The sequence below is a fragment of the Cryptomeria japonica genome, chromosome 6 (assembly GCF_030272615.1).
Source record: "Cryptomeria japonica chromosome 6, Sugi_1.0, whole genome shotgun sequence".
Classification (NCBI taxonomy): Eukaryota; Viridiplantae; Streptophyta; class Pinopsida; order Cupressales; family Cupressaceae; genus Cryptomeria; species Cryptomeria japonica.
The window spans coordinates 71,344,815-71,361,410 of NC_081410.1; the positions used below are offsets into that span (position 1 = coordinate 71,344,815).

Sequence of the window (16,596 nt, forward strand, 5' to 3'; positions counted from 1 at the left end):
TAGGAATGTGCATGTATGCAGTGCAACCAAATACACAACGATGAGAGAAATGGTTTTACCCCTATCCAACATTCTCTTGGTGTGATGTGCTTTATTCAGATGTTGAACTGTTGTATGCACAGTTTCCGCCCAATATGAATGTCCCAAGTGAGAATCCTTCAACATGCTATGTACTATCTCTCTTGATGATGCAGTTACATTGTTCAGCAACTCCATTTTGCTAAGGTGTGTATAACATTGATCCTAACAGTTGACTCCCATACAAAATAATGTTCTAGAAAGAATAAATCCACTTTAACTAAACATAATGACTTAACATTTATGTAGCATGAAAAAGAAAAGCATTTTTACCTAGTACGAACTAAAAAAATTTATATAGAATTTTTGTCCAATCGTGATTGTTTCCTTACGGGCATTACTAACAACCGAAACATGAGAAGGATGAAAAGAGAAATGTGCAAAACAATCATTAGAATGTTAAACAACTACGTGAAGTAATACATAGCAATCTATCAAACAAACATGTATAGCATTAAAAAACGACTTAGATGTAGATTTGCTAATAAAGTAAATGAGGCTGTATTGAAATAAAATTAAGATTAAACTTTAAAATAAAGAAATTGAGAGTTTAGTATCATAAGAGTAACCTGCTTAAGTGCAACAGCTAAACCCGTTATAGTATGATTGTGAGGACCACCTTGAAGACCAGGGAACACAGCTGCATTAATCTTTTCCTCAAACTCATATTTAACCTTCAGTGAAAAGGAAGCACTTTATGTTGTAACACTCGAAATTTTTAGCAATTTGCCTCAAAATAAAAGGAAATAGCATCCATCATTAACTAACAAAACATATGCATTCCACAATAAAATCATGTGATTTACTGCTAGACCCAATAAATTTATCCGTGTTATTTTTTCTTCATGTCTTCTACCTCTTGCCCAAGCTTGTTAATTTCCTTGATGCCCTTTCTATAAAAGATCATTGCCCCACGTGGACCACGGAGTGACTTGTGTGTAGTTGTTGTCACTATATCCGCAAATTCAAAAGGAGAAGGTACCACACCAGCTGCAACAAGTCCACTTATATGTGCCATGTCAGCCAACAACACAGCTTTTTGTTTGTCACAGACCTATACAATAAAACAATGACAAGTTATCAAGCACAAAAAAACTCTAGCAATCAAAGAATCCCTTACATATTTTTATTTTCTTGGGACTTCTAACTACATGGAACTATTTTTAATGCTCAAGTCATCACTGTGATGACCATTTTCAATGAAGCAACTGGACTGAAATTGGAGCAAATCCACCCAAAAATTCCATACCTTGCGCATCCGAGCATAGTCATAATGACGTGAATATGCACTCGCTCCAGCAACAATTAATTTAGGCCTGAAGAGGGCTGCACTTTTCTCCAACTACAGACACACACGCCACTAATTTTACATATGTGTGTTGGCATTATCTTTTGACAAAAATTCTTAAATCCAAGCATATTATTAAGAAGTACCATTAAGGATGTTCCATAAATAAAATTCAAGCTTAAAATAATTGAAGATAAATGAAAAGAATAAAGGACAAAACAATAATCTTTAACTCGAAAATTCAAAGAAGTATACTCAGACAAAATGCAAGAGAAAATATAATAAAGAGAAATAAGAAATTAAATGTAATAAAATCAGTTTTCCTTCTAAACAAGAATTGCTCCAAAAATAAAATCAGTTTTAGGAATTAGTCATCAGAAACTTTATTGATAAGGGTGTACGTGAGAGTCTGTGAGACCAAGGGAATATAATCTCAGAATTAAAAGTTTTCCAAAGAAGTAATATTGGAGGAAAGATGACTGAACTCCAATCTCCAGACAATAATTGCAACAGATTAATAAATGTACAAGTGGCAACAACGAAAAAAATTTCAGAGATAAATGTACTTTCAACATAGCAACATGTCTATGTGATTATGAGACCTCGAATACAGGTTTAATAGTATGCTTTAAAATTAAGTTAAATTTACAAGAAATCCAAGAAACTGCCCAACGAGTTGCAACAAATGAACAAATAAGAAAAATGTTTCTTGTGGAAAAAAAATGGATCTATCACACTAAAGTATACAAATGACAGGTTGAAGATGCCAGAGTATCAAATGTAGCTCTTACAACTACCAATAGAACATTAAATATCAACGTATATTGATGTAATCTGATAGAATAATGACTACTTTCTAGCAACAAAAGAAATACTAAGCATAAGTGCCTAAAGGGCAGGTTGGACTCTTTAATGATTTGCTGGGTACATCTCGGTGTCACGTCATAAGGGTCTAAGCTGAAAACCAATCTGTGTTACTTCCCACATTAGTTTTTGACAGAGTGCTCCTTTGGCATAGCCTGAAGGACTCAAATAGATGATAATAACATTTCTATTGCTCATTTTAAGTTCTGAATAGCATCTTGATAAGTATATTAGGATTTTCATCACCTTTGCTTCAATATAGAAAGATTCTAAGCTGGTGGTTGTAATAGCATGGTTCAAGGAAACAGACAAATAGTAAGAATTCAACTCTCTCAGTGAATAGGAGTTGGTAACAGCACCCTGGAAATCTTGCAAGTAATCCTCCATTGATCCTAAATAAGAAGGGTACCCATGGCCCTGGATTAGTTGCAAAGTAGGATAGCTGTGTGCCCCATATTACTACTTGTAAAAATAAGGTAAAATTGAACATCTAAATATGTTTACCAAGCAGGTGTAATCCCTATACGGATTAGCTGCTACCTGTGGACAGTGAAATTCTTGGAGTTGCAAAACTATTTGGATTTAAGGCCTAAAGATTTAGAGGTAAGTATGATCACTTTCTTTATTTCATGATTTTGACAAGACGAGTATCTTCAAGTGAACCTTTTAGTCATAGAGCAATATTTGATTTTTCATGTAGAGAAACTTGGTTGTAAGGGTTCTTTTAATAGACAGACCATGACAAACCAGGGATCTGGCATTTTCGCAGATGAGGTAGGACAGATTATTTTTGAGGTGGACATTATCCTTTCCTTTCAAAATCTACTCTAGTTCCAGCAAATTCAGGTGACTTCATAACAACTATCAACAACTACAAACTTGTTAAGTGCAGGAATATGACTACTACCTTTAGACTGTCATAAACCTTACATCCTAATCTTCTAATATTGTTAAGAACATTGTAATAATCATATTTGAATTTTAGTTATTTAATTAACATCACTTTGTGTCAATTTATATCACATTCATCACATGAAGTTGTAATTTTTGTAATGAATTGATATTAAGCATATGAATTTATCCCATGTGTTGCACCCATAGAAATGAGACTCGGACTCAGCACGGACTCGGCAAGGGTGACTCAACTCAAGACTCTGGACTCAGCAAAAAAACTCGGCCAGGACTCGGCAAAGTGAAAAACCCAAGAAATTTAGAGATTTTTTAGGATTTAAAACTTGTTTCATGCACTCTTTATTTAATAAACCTTAAAGGCACAATAACATCATCAAATAGAAGCTAATTTGATCATATACACAAGTATACATCAATCACATAAGTATAAACGTAAATTGTAGTTGAAGGAAATAGCAAACTTAGATATATAAATATTGTCAAATGTATACAAAACTCATGGAATATAAAATCCATGACATCAAATGTTCCACACAAATATCAAAACAATAACTACAAGTCTATGGCTTAACAGAGCCTACATCCCTCCTACAAAGGCGTCTAAGGTAGGTCCTAGATGATTCAGCAGACATAGTCTATATTCGTGACTCCATGACACCCTCACCAACAACAGTTGTGCCTGTGTCTGCTCATGCTCTAACCTCCTCCTCTACCATGGCTACAATGGTCCTTGTCATTAAAGACAGGATCCATAGCCTTAGTGATCCACACAAAGTGTTAGATGTGAGAAAAACCCAACGATAGAAAAACATCAAAAAATGTTTGTTTTTGTCATTTTTTGAGATTTAAAAAAAATCAATTTTTTGAGTCTAGCCAAGTCGAGGCATAAAAACTCGTCGGGTCCAAGCCAAGTCTGCAAATCCCTGGACTCAACTAGGACTCGAACAAGTCCAAGTCTCAGTGCCTAGGACTTGCCCAGGGTCACCTGGCTCAGGACTCGCTGAGTTCTAGCGAGTCTAGGAACTATGGTTGCACCTCGTATGTCACTTTTTGTGATGCTTACATATTGGTGTTATAATGAAGAGAAGATCATCTAGAGATTATATTTTGTATTCAAGCTTTGCTCTTGAGGAGGTAAGATTCATGATTATATGCATATTTGTATGGATTTTGCTTCTATGCAATAATATTTTGCATGTAAATTCTTGCCAAGTGATACCAAAGCAATTTCTAGGGCCACTATCTATAAAAAAAGCAATAGTTTAGTGGCTTGCCACAACTGTACACTATATGTTCTCCCCTTGCCCTTGCAAGATCTTGGTGATCAAAAAGTGGTGAAAGTAGTAGAATACTAAGCAATTTTTTGCCACATATTTTTCCCTACAAAAAAGGTATAGGTTAGAAACCCTATGTCAAGGGGTTTTAAAACATCACAAAGAGTCGTCTTTCATGGCCAAGCACATTTCAGCATGTACAGAAACATACTAGTAGCAAATGAGTCCAATATGACCCTCAAGGACAACCAATTGTGCAATGTCGAAAATGTAAATAAGTGGAGAGGAAATGGGAAGATTTTACCCATGACCATCCCACCAATCAGATCAATGCAGGACTTCCCTATCAGTGATGCAAGCTAGGGAATCATAACAACACCAACTGCCATAAGCAATGTATGGGAGAATATATCAACATGAATGACATAGCTAAAGTAGCAAATGAATCCAAAATGACCCTCAGGGTCAACCAATTGTGCAATGTCGAAAATGTAAATGAGTGGAGAGGAAATGCGAAGATTTTACCCATGACCATCCCACCAATTAGATCAATGAAGGACTTCCCTGTCAGCAATGCAAGCTAGGGAATCATAACAACACCAACTGCCATAAGCAATGTATGGGAGAAAATATCAACATGAAATGGGAGAAAATATCAACATGAATGACATAGCTAAAGTGGAAGTCATAAAATCAGAGTCATGGGCTAAGAAAGCATAATATAAAATGGATGATTGGAGCAAGTTTTAAGGTAGGGAAGACTATGCCTGGCGAATGCATGCATTCCTATGAAATTACGAGTACAATGACCATGAAACTTGAATCAAAGAAAAAGATTGCAACATAAGTCTTACAAACAATGATAACAATAAAAGTAGTGGATCTGCAACATAAAATCAACCTTTGGAATGCAATTGCTACTACTTCAACCATAGCTAAGAATAGTCAAATACAAAGCAAGCAACAACCAATATTGAGACCATGAAGAAGGGACATGAACAGATAGGAAAGCACCACTGCTAGGTGACTAGGCAATCGATCTGATGTTCTTTATGATGAACATGAAAACCAGCTATCATGCATAGAGATGTTGATGATGGCACTTGGCAATACTGTTGTCAACAAGTGCTAGAAAATGAACATTCCCCATAAGAAGATATGGCAGAAGCAAGGGAAGCCAGCCATAAGCACATTATAGTTACACAGCAATGGCACAGCAAACCAAAAGTATAAATGGAATTCAATTACACGAATTTAAAATAGGAAAAACACAACAAATTAAATAATTCTAAAATACTTAATAAAACAGAGAAAAACAAGAACTGCGAAAATATATTAAAAAAACCAACTTGAGGGGTTTATAAGTGAAAACCAATGGCCAACTTAAAAAATCCACCAGTTTTTTCAATTACATGTAAGTTAAACTAGGATTTTCAATCAAATGCAGCTTTTTGCCAGTTTGACCTGGGTTTGACCGGTTTATTGGAACAACAGGGCAACCTAGATTAGAACAGAAAGTTTTGGAGGGCAGGTACGTTTTAGATCCAGGTAACTGCATCTTATTCCCATTTTCTGTTACTACGAAGCCAACCATTTGACCACTAACTTTCCAACTTAGAGCAAATCTGTATGGTGTTAAGAGTACTAGTGTACTAATGGCCCAAATGTGCTCGATGAAACCCAATCATGAGTACAAAGTCACATCTCCTTGTAGAAGAAGGTTTGTGATGCACAATTGGATCATAGTTGGTTGACTGCAGCAAAGGCCAATCATAACTGGATAAAGAATCTTCCTTCCATGAATGTTGGTGTAATTAATTATTCATGTTGGATATTATTACACCTTACTTAAGTTTACTTAGGTATATGCATATCATAGTAGTTTGGGTATGAGACACTTGGGTTTTTGTGCCACATTGGGATAGTGTGTTGTAGGAGATTTCCACCTTTTATGGTGTGATCTTGTTACTACTCTATCATATCCACTTATTGTGGAGTGATAATTCCACCTTCGGTGGGTGATCCACCTCATGTGGAATATTTTATTGTCTCTCCTACTTACTTGTTGATGTGTTTTTTATGCACATGCGAACACAGAATAAAATACCAAGGTATCTTATCCTCTCTTGAACAAAGTTATTCGAATACTGAAGATTTGCCTGAGGATCAATCGAAATAACTCCAAGGTTCTGGTATGTAGGGTCCTACGTGTGGATAAGCACCAGTGTTCGTTGTGTTTACTGTTTCATCAAGGGGCCTTACGTACTTTCTATGAAAGTTGGTTCTTGCAACTACTTTACCAATGAGGAACTGGATTTTCCTAATACTAACCGATGTTTCAAAAAAGGCAAAAGATAAGGGATTCGAGAGGGCTATGCTAAACTAAGCCTAAGAATGACTAAATGGAGGGCGATCTTAGTGAAACAATACCAATCTCAGTATTGCCATAGAACAACAACTCTACTGGAATCGGTGCGATCTTCTAAGGGAATTCAAAGATTTTCGAATCATTAATGAACACAGATACTATCAATAGGATACATATCAGTATTCAAGTAATGATTGAACCCTAAACAATATCAATATCTCCAATTGACCACACAGGGCACACTTACAATCAGTAAGAGGCTAGTGGTTTGGACTATGAGCTTCACTAAAAGATCAAACATAGCATTTATCACTCAATCTAACTCTAACATCTAAATACTATCTTCAATAAGAGTGATTCAAGAAGATGAACAACCATGTAAAAAGCCACAAAGATTGCAATAAAACACCATAACTTCAATATTTCATTGATCTCATAGCAAAATATAACAACAATTGTTCAACTTTCTATCTTCACCAAATTTGTATAACTACTCTTCTTCTTTGCTGCTAATAAACTTATTCCTCTTAACCTTAACCTTACAAAATGAAATGAGTGAGAGCTTATATAGCCTTCTCAAATACAATGAATGGCCCAAATTTAAAGAAGATCAAGGGCTGAGACTTTGACACCTAAACCCTAATTAGGGTTTGTTACAAAAATAACCCTAATTAGATAAGCATTATCATAACATAGCCAATAGAAATTGGCACAAATAACAAGGAAGCATCGTCCAATAGGGATTGAATCGCCACATCATTTCATAACAACTTTTTATCTAGAATTTTGTTCCCCTTTTCTTGCTCCTTTCTGGCATATTCAATGAATCTGGACATAATCCCCTTAATCTCTGCAATGGGAATCTCAGGCATATTCTTCATTCGCTCTTCCAAGTGAAGAACCTCATCAAAGGCCGCAAGAAGAGTCATCTCCCATCTGTGCTCCAACTCTTTTGTTTTTTCAATCAAGAACATATTAGTATACATCTGATCTTGCTGCTCTTCTGTAACTATGTCTTCCTCTCTACAAAAGATGAGTTTGATCCTTGTTGTGATGTTTTCACACATCGCCCCATTGCAAATGGAGACTCCCTTCTTTTTAGGCCCTTCCGGTCTTTTGGCTTTGTTTTTTGGGTCTTTTCGCAGTAGTCCTGTTAGTCTCTCTGCTTTGCAAGTGTTTGGGGGTCATATTGATTTAGTCTTCTTTTCCTTTGAGCAAATTTGGTTAAGTCTAGGACTCGCTTCGTCAATTTTAGGGTTTCTTCCTTTAGTCCTAGATTTTAGGGGTTTCTTTTAGGGTTTTGGAAAAATTGAACTTAGAACTGGAATCGGGACCCTTCAAGGAACCTCCCAATAAAATTTGAGCGAATTCTGAGCACTTACTATTTTTAGTAAGTTTCACTGCCTCTTGAATTGGTCTAATTTTGCCAAAAATCAAACTTACTATTTTTAGTAATTTCTATTTTTAGTAAGTTTCTATTTTTAGTAAGTGCTTTCCTAACCTATTTTGCCCAAACCTTGACATTTTGAAAAACTTACTATTTGGGAAAATCTATTTTTGGTAGGTTCTTCACAGAAAAACACTGAAAACTGAACATCCCTGAAGACACTAAGGACTGAACGCTCCTAAAGATCATATCTAAATCCGGAAGAGTCAGAAGGCAGACAAGTTGGATCAAAAAAAATGTTAGTTTGGAACTCCTATTCCAAAAGAGGAAAGCATGCAAAATCATCCAAGTCTGGAAATTCACATCAATCCACCAATGTCATCCTGATCCGAAAATGGCCTGAAATTTGACTGTCTGAAAATTTGAAAGATCTACCAAAATCCAGAATTTGCATTATGATTCCTACGGACCTGAAACCACTCTCAAACATCCTGACAATATATATGAAATATAACTTAAAGTATAAGTGGCATTCTTATACTTAAATGTTATATTTCATATATATACGTGTCCTGAATTGGTATAAAACATCAAATTCCTCCTTCATGGCCAAAATCCGCCCAAGCACTCAACAGGGCACTAAAACAGAGGTCTCACGGAGGATTCACAAATTGATGAATTCCTCCTACATAGCAAAATTCAGCCCCAAGCCAAGGACAGGCGCCAAAATGGATGTCTCATGGAGGATTCACAAATTGACAAAATTCCTCCTCCAGTGCAAAATTCCGCCCAACACTTAGGTAGGGCGCTGAAGTAAAGAGGTCAGGGAGGGAAGGAAAAGTTGTGAATTCCTTCCTCAGGTGAAATAGCGCCCAAGCCATGATCAAGGCACCAAACAAGAGAGATGAAGGAAAATGAAGAACGATGAAAATCCATGACCCAAGCAAATTAGTGCCCAAGCACAGGATGGGGCGCCAAATCCATGAAGGCATGGAAGAATGCTCAAACTCATGAATTCCTCCTCCATGGAGAATTTGCGCCCAAGGGTTCATTAAGGCGCCAAAACACACAAGGCGTGGAAGATGGAGAAAATTCAAGATTCCAAGGAATGGAGGGACAACGCCTTGGCCAAGGAAAGGATGTTGAAATGGCTAAGCCAGGAAAAAAAAATCAAGGATGAAATGATGAATTCCACCATGAAGAGTGAATTCCACGCCTAAGTTGGAAAACTGAAAATTTGTCTGAGGCACGCGAAAATCCAGGTATCAAGGAAGGACATGGGAAGGATGAATTTCCTTTATCAAAGTCAAAATTCCAGGTCCAATTAGGAAGTTGAAAATTTTGTAAGGCATGGAAATAATGAAATTCGTTCACCAAGCTGAATTCCACATTCCACGCCTAAGTTTAAAAGTCCGGGATGGAAATTTCCAAGGCAAAGGAGAATTTCGAGGGTCAAGGAGGAATGGAAATGCACGAAATCCCCTCGGGAATAATTTTGAAAAATCCTATTTTTAGACACCAAATCACATCCAAATTTCAAAAGTTTTACAGATTTGGAATCATGAGAGAATTCTCTCTCTCCTGGACCCGAGTCCTAAATTTTAGGAAAGTTCCTAAAAAATAGGAGACGGTGAAAAGTGATGAAAAACCTTCTCCGAGCAAGGAAAGTTGAAGAGACTTCAAGAAAATTCTTCTTGAATCGAATTTTTCCTCTCCAACAATTCCAGATGTGCAGGAGCGGATATACGACGACGGGGTCCACTTGCATGGCGAGGATCTATTGAACACGTGGCAGTAGAGTGCCACATTCATTACCGGAATATTTGACCAAATGGCAAGCCAGTCATTGCATGTTGAATTTATGGCAGATTCCTTTTGCATGCAGCCGCCGCATGTGGAAATGATGGAGCATTTATGGCATCATGGGCGATCTTTGCATGAGGGTACATTCATTGCATAGTGGGCACTTTTTGAATGTAATGGTTAATTAATGCTTTATGGGTGCCATTTTTGGAAGGATTGTAACTAATTGTATATGGGCTTTATGGGGTATTTATTGCTGATTCCCACCTTGTTGCATCTTGAGTGGGGAATCTTCTAGGGTGAAACCCTAATTAGGGTTTTGTATGTAATCATGGCCTGAGGCCTATATAAAGGGGTGACCCCCCTCATTTGTAAGAGGGAGCCTTGTATGAAATTGTTGCGATAAGTTTTGAGATAATCACAATGAAACATTGTTCTCTGATGGTGTCCACTTAAGTTATTTTTTCAAAACTTGCATGGCTTCACCTTCCTCACTTAGAGTAGAAGTAGTATAGTGCTTTGATTTTCAATGGAAAATGTGATGGTGTCGATGAATTTCCATGGTTCATACTTTTCGCATCTTGTTGATTGTAAGTTGCAGTGTAAAGTTAGTCTGAACCCCAAATTTGTGCTAAGTTCGATTGAGAATAGTCGTTCGGATTGCGTCGTGTTGGGTATTCAGATGCACTTTTCTCAATGTGAAAATCCTCCAACATCCTCAGAAGATTGCACCAATTCTTCCGGAGTTGTCGTTGATCTTGGCGAAGCAGAGCTTGGTTTGTTTGGAATTTGTCCACCAAAGCATTAACTGTTGATATCATGGCCCTTAGGAATAGATTTAGATCCTTTTGAGCCCTGTCCCTTTTACTTTCAATTCATTTTAGTCCATTCAAAGCAGCAGCATCACAGAATTGCCATATCTGATGATGGAGTTCCAGCCACAACAAAGAAGTGAAAGAATGATGCAAACGTAAGGCCCCTTGGATTACCAGCAATCACATCAGCCAACTGAGTCACGTCTGTAGCATAAAGGAACCTTGGAGTCGATTGTTTGAACTTCTTACAATCTTAGCATGCAATCACACTTTGATCAAGAGAGAGTGAAGTGACCGTTAGGCAACTTTATTCTGTGTTCGACGCTGTCATAAAAAACACATCAACAATCCTGTCCTCCAATTCTTGGACGTCCACGTTTGTTTCAATCTCTATCCTTCTATCAAGGATTGTACACAATACATCAAACACCTTATCCTGAATAGGATGGATAGTGTCCTCAACTCGGTTGCACCTACTACTTATGTCCTTGAATAGAACTTCCTTCATTTGGAGCAAAGTTGACCATTGTAGGAGATTATGAGTTCCTCCATCAATTATCCTTTCTTGTGCTAAAACCTGTCTTGATGTCCTTACCACTTGCAATACTGGGATGATAATGTCTCTAGTGTGAGTGAACGCATCGACAGTTACCACTAGATTATGAATGATCTCAAGGACTTGGATGGCCCTGTGGACTGTTTTCATCATTCTTCCGACAAATTCCTTAGCTACCATGTAGGATCTATCAATCCATGTATCCATGAGTCGGGCTAAGTTCTTCATTGTTTCTGCCTGATTTATTGACTCAAGAGGGAGTGCCTGCAAGGGTGAGACTACCGGATCCTGTCGCCTTAATGGCTGATTAAGGTGGCTAAAATAATTCCTTCAAGCATTAATCTCCTTTTCCAACCTTTTATTCTTTTCCATTTCTTCTTTTAGTTTATCATTGACTGCCCTCACTAAATCAATCGCATCTTCCATGGCTTGCTCGGAGGTAAGTGGACCAAGATCAAATGTCTCTAAATCATATTCTTCTACCATGATCTCATCATCGTACTTGTCCACTGCTGGTGTAGCTATTTGTATCTTTCTGGATCCTGTATCACCTCTGATTACCTTAGACATCTTTGTAGCTTTCTTCTTTTCAATCTCCTCTTGAGAATTGCCTAGAAGGTTTTCCAAATCAAATACTTGCTCCTCATCTTCAACCACAACTACCCTCGTAAGTCTTTCTCCAAGCCAATCTGGAATGGAAGACTTTCCTTCTCTTACTTGCACTTCCTCAGGCAATGGCTTCTCGCCTCTAAAAGGAGATGTCGCTTCATCATCATTTCTTTCTCTTTGTTGCTCATTAACATCAACTTGGAGAGGAAGAGACTGACTTGATGAGTGCTGAGGTGTCCTTCCTTTGTCTTGTTTGTCATTTTGTACTGTGGATTCCATAGACTCATCTATCTCATACACCTTCTCTCTTTGATCCTCACCTTGACTTATCTCCTTTTCATGTCTAGAAGAAGCACTCGAGGGATGATCGGGATTTACCTTTTGTTTCTTCTTAGACGATTCTCTCTTTTCAAGTCCTTTTCTCTTTGAACCCCTAGAATGAGAAGTGTTCTCGCTTGCACTCGCCTCTCCTTCTTCCATTCTTGTTTCTAAGCTGAATGTCATATCTATGTTTTGATCCTTCAACTTTTGATGTTGGACATCCACCCATCTGCGAGTACAACTCAAGACTGGATCCATCGATGCTCTTAAGTCTGCGACCTCTTGCTCATCCCAATCAATCTTCATTTCTTTGTCTTCTTTCTCATAGGAAGATTGAAGATATCTGCCACTGTCTTGTGTTTGATCTGCTACTCTATAAACTTTGCATTTCTTGATAAGATCTCAGGGCAATCGAGAGTGCATCTTTCTTTTTACCTCTACATCATCCTGAACATTCATCCAAAAGTCCTCTACTTGAAATGCATGCTTGTACTTCTTCCCAACTGTTTCTTCCATATGACCATTAGGATCAAAATTTTATCTCGAGGCAAAAGATGTGAATGAGTAGAGAGATAGCTCCTTTTCTGCATCTTCAGCCGCTTGAGAATTAGGACATACTTCAATTGAATTTCCAAGTGAAATAGGTATAGGGATACCATTCCCATGCTTATGTCTTGATGCCTTAGTACAAGCTACCAGTTGTCTAGTCACTTCAAGTAGTACTACTCTATTCGTAGGATACCTCGGCAACATATAAAGAGGTGAAGGACATCCATGGATCCTGATGTAGGTGAATTTAGGAAAATGAATGAACCACGCACCATGTTTCTTCACGAGCTCTTTTGCTTATGGTGACAATCTTTGGTGAATTCCTCCTTGTAGTGTCCTAGTGATATGCATTGTGAAAGTATCGTTGACTAGCTTGTAGTAATTCTTAGGTGGATGATGCAATTGAACATAAGAATCACATACTCTTATCTCTCTGAGCCCTCTCCCAACAACTCCTCTGTGTGGTAGTCCTGCATACTCAAAGCATCTAGCTAAAGAATATATAACATATGAACTCATGTGGAATGACTTAGTAGGGACTAGCCTCCTCAACTGGACATCTAGGTTGTTACTGATAATCCTGGCCCAGTTGAACATTCCCTTTCCTTGAACGATCACTTGTATAAAGAAGAACATCCGCCTGTCAAAAAAGAAGGCTTGAGAGGCACCCACAATTAGATTAAGCATGGTTATCAAGTCTCTAAATTCTTCTTGGAAATCAATTCTGTGAGGTGTATTGGGTATCTTATTTAGGCGAGGCCTACTCTTGAGTAACCAATTCTTATTGATGAATTTTAGACAGGTATCAAGATCATCTTTGTAGATAGACTTGGCTCGTTCTAGGCTCTTGTAGATCATATCCCCCTGTTCTGGAAGATGAAAAGCTTCACTTATAGCTCCTTCTGAGAGATATGCGAGGATAGTCCCATCTTTGGCCACAATTGTCCTTGAATGTGAATCATAGTGCCTGGCACATTCAATCATTAGCTCATGACATCTGACTGCGGGAGGGAAACCTGCCGCCTTGATGATTCCACTCTCAATTATCTTCTTGGCTATGGGTGATGGCTTGCCGATGTAGGGTGCTTCTCGAAAATTCTTCACATTGAAGTTTCCTAAGTTGGTGTCTCCAATATTGCTCCATTTGGATACGATCCTCATCTCCAAGTCGTCACTCTTTTGATCTTCTTTAATGAGGGCTTGCCGGGTAGAGGATCCACTTGCCTTGGAGGCCGCCATTTGTTACCTATAAAAAGGGTTAAGTTAGGTTTCAGGTATGGTCACAAAGATAGGCAATTGAAGACCTTAAAAGAACAATTGAACTTCAATTTGAACTTAAATGAATATGCATTGAAATTTACAAATTAAAATTACAAATGAATTAATCTAAATCATGAAGACTTAACTCCAAAAATAATTGATATGGAACTGAATCAGATCTTCAAAAACTCCTTCAAATAAATCAGATTGCACATACCTTAATCTTGATCTTTGAGCCTTAAAAGGAATGAACCTGAAAAGGGGGAAAATAATGCCTTGCTATTGAATTCACCTCTTTCCAAAATACTGTTCAAAGAAATTTGTCCTACTAAAAGCTTCATGTCTGCACCTTAAATTCACCTTCGAAGGATTGTTGATCTTCTAATTTGTCCTTGAGAGGATCAGGTCTGAGATTAAGAATGTTGAATCTGCCTTTATATGATATGATTTTTGCCTTCTTAAGCCTGAAATTCGCCTTCTATCTGCTGGAATTCGCTTCTCCAAGTCTGCTCTTTAAATTTGCTCCAAGGAAGAATGTTTGATTGAATGACTAATGATTTTAAAATCCACCTTTCTTTATAGGCGCTTTCACCCCTCCTCTAAAAGGCCGACTTTGTTATATATATGAAAAATTTATTATTTCACCTTCTTGAGCTGGCCGACTTTCTAAAAAAAATTTTAAAAATGCTTTGGCGCCAAAGGGTAAATTTTACGAAGTTTTGAATTTAGTAAGTGCTTGAATTAGGCGAATTTTCCCTAGTTGCTCAAAATAAGGTTTGATGAGCGATTTGGGTGAGGAATAAAGTGTTTTGAAGAAATTCGCTCTTGTACCTCTGAAAGGGACAAGAGCGAACTAAGGGTATTAGGCTTGGACAAGCATTAAAACACTTTATATCACATTTATCCATGTGTTCCACCCTTGAAGCTAGCTAGGAAGACATCTTAGAGATATCCTTGCACAAATCTTAATGTTCAAAGGTAACTATGAGCAAACTTGTTTGTGTATCCTTGGAAGGACAGGGCCTATTGGGAAATTTCGCTCTGGACCCTTTGGAAGGGTCAGGAGCGAAAAAGTTATTTGCACTCAAACCTTCACCATTTCTTTCAACTCTGCTTGTAGGCTTGGCTTTTGGGTCCTCTCCCCATCTCAATCTAGCTCATCTACCCTCAAAGTGATGTCTATTTCAAAGGGCAAAGGGTTATGGCAAGAAATTAGGCTATCTCAAAGATTTCCCTCTGGACCCTTTGGAAGGGTCAGGAGCGATTTTTGCTCTTTAGACTCAAATCTTCCACTTTTTCATCCTTCAATTGCTTCCAAGGCATGATAACGTCTTAACTAAGGCTCCACGGCACAAAATTGGTCTAAATTTGAAGCAAGAGGGAGGATTCTATGAAAATTCGCTCTGGACCCTTTAGAAGGGTCAAGAGCGAATTTGCCATTTTGCTCAATTTACCTCACATTTTCATCATTTCACATTTTCATCATTTCTCAGCCTTGAACTTAACCTTTCAAACCTCCTTCCATCATGATTATGCAACTTGCCTCCATCCTAGCTTGAAACAAGGTGGAAATAGGGAATCTTAAGGATTTCGCTCTGGACCCTTTGGAAGGGTCAGAAGCGAAATTTGTGATTTAGCCTCAATTCTATCATTTTCTTTGCTTCAAATCACTTCTCAAGGCAAGACTTAACAATTCTCTCCCAACAATGCCTTAGGAATCAAGATCTTGATCTCAAAGATGAGCAAAATAGAGGTTTTAGGAATTTCACTTTGGACCCTTTGGAAGGGTCAGGAGCGAAATTCTTCCTTAGGCTCAATTCACACTTCTTTTCCTCTCAACCTCACCTCAAACTTGACTTATCAAATCTCTTCTTACCATAGTCAAGTCAATTCGCCATCTATTTAGCTCAAAACAAGGTCTTTTTAGTGCATTAGGCAAAATAGAGAGTCTAGTTAAGGATTTTGCGCTAGACCCCTTGAGAGGGTCAGGAGCTTGGATGAATTTCGCTCTGGAACCTTTGGAAGGGTCAGGAGCGAATTTTTCCTTTCTTGACTCAATTTACACTTAACTTGCCTTGCACTCACCCCTTTGACTTTGACCTCATCATACTCAAGCCAACTTGCTCTAAGGTGATGTTCTTTTCAACGTTTTTGGTGAGGAAATAAGCTATCTTAAGGATTCGCTCTGGACCCTTTCCAAGGGTCAGGAGCGAAATTCATGTTTTAGGCTCAATCCACATCCAATTTGCCTTAGCTTTTCTTTAAACTTGATTTTTTGACCCTTTTCCTTCCATATTCTTGCAAATTTGCCCAACCATTCAATGACTTTGGTGAAGAATGAGGTCTTTTGGGGAAATTTCACTCTGGACCCTTTGGAAGGGTCAGGAGCGAAATTTGCAATTATGCTCAATATCTTGACCTTTTCATCACTTTACTTTGTTGTACACATCAATTCTCTCTTAATCATGCCATAAGGACAATTTTTATGATGCAAATTCGAACCAGGAAGGGA

At 37.8% G+C, this 16,596-nt stretch overlaps 1 protein-coding gene across 1 annotated transcript in view; it reads right to left on the reverse strand.

The window, feature by feature from the left end:
* LOC131064203 (serine hydroxymethyltransferase, mitochondrial) overlaps nucleotides 1-16,596 on the reverse strand; it is a 109,854-nt gene that overhangs the window by 19,534 nt on the left and 73,724 nt on the right. The window contains exons 8-10 of the mRNA XM_057998258.2: nucleotides 1,328-1,420; nucleotides 935-1,132; nucleotides 648-752 (exon numbers count right to left, since the gene is read on the reverse strand). Coding sequence (XP_057854241.1) covers nucleotides 648-752; nucleotides 935-1,132; nucleotides 1,328-1,420 — 396 coding nt within the window. The remainder of the gene's footprint in view (nucleotides 1-647; nucleotides 753-934; nucleotides 1,133-1,327; nucleotides 1,421-16,596) is intronic.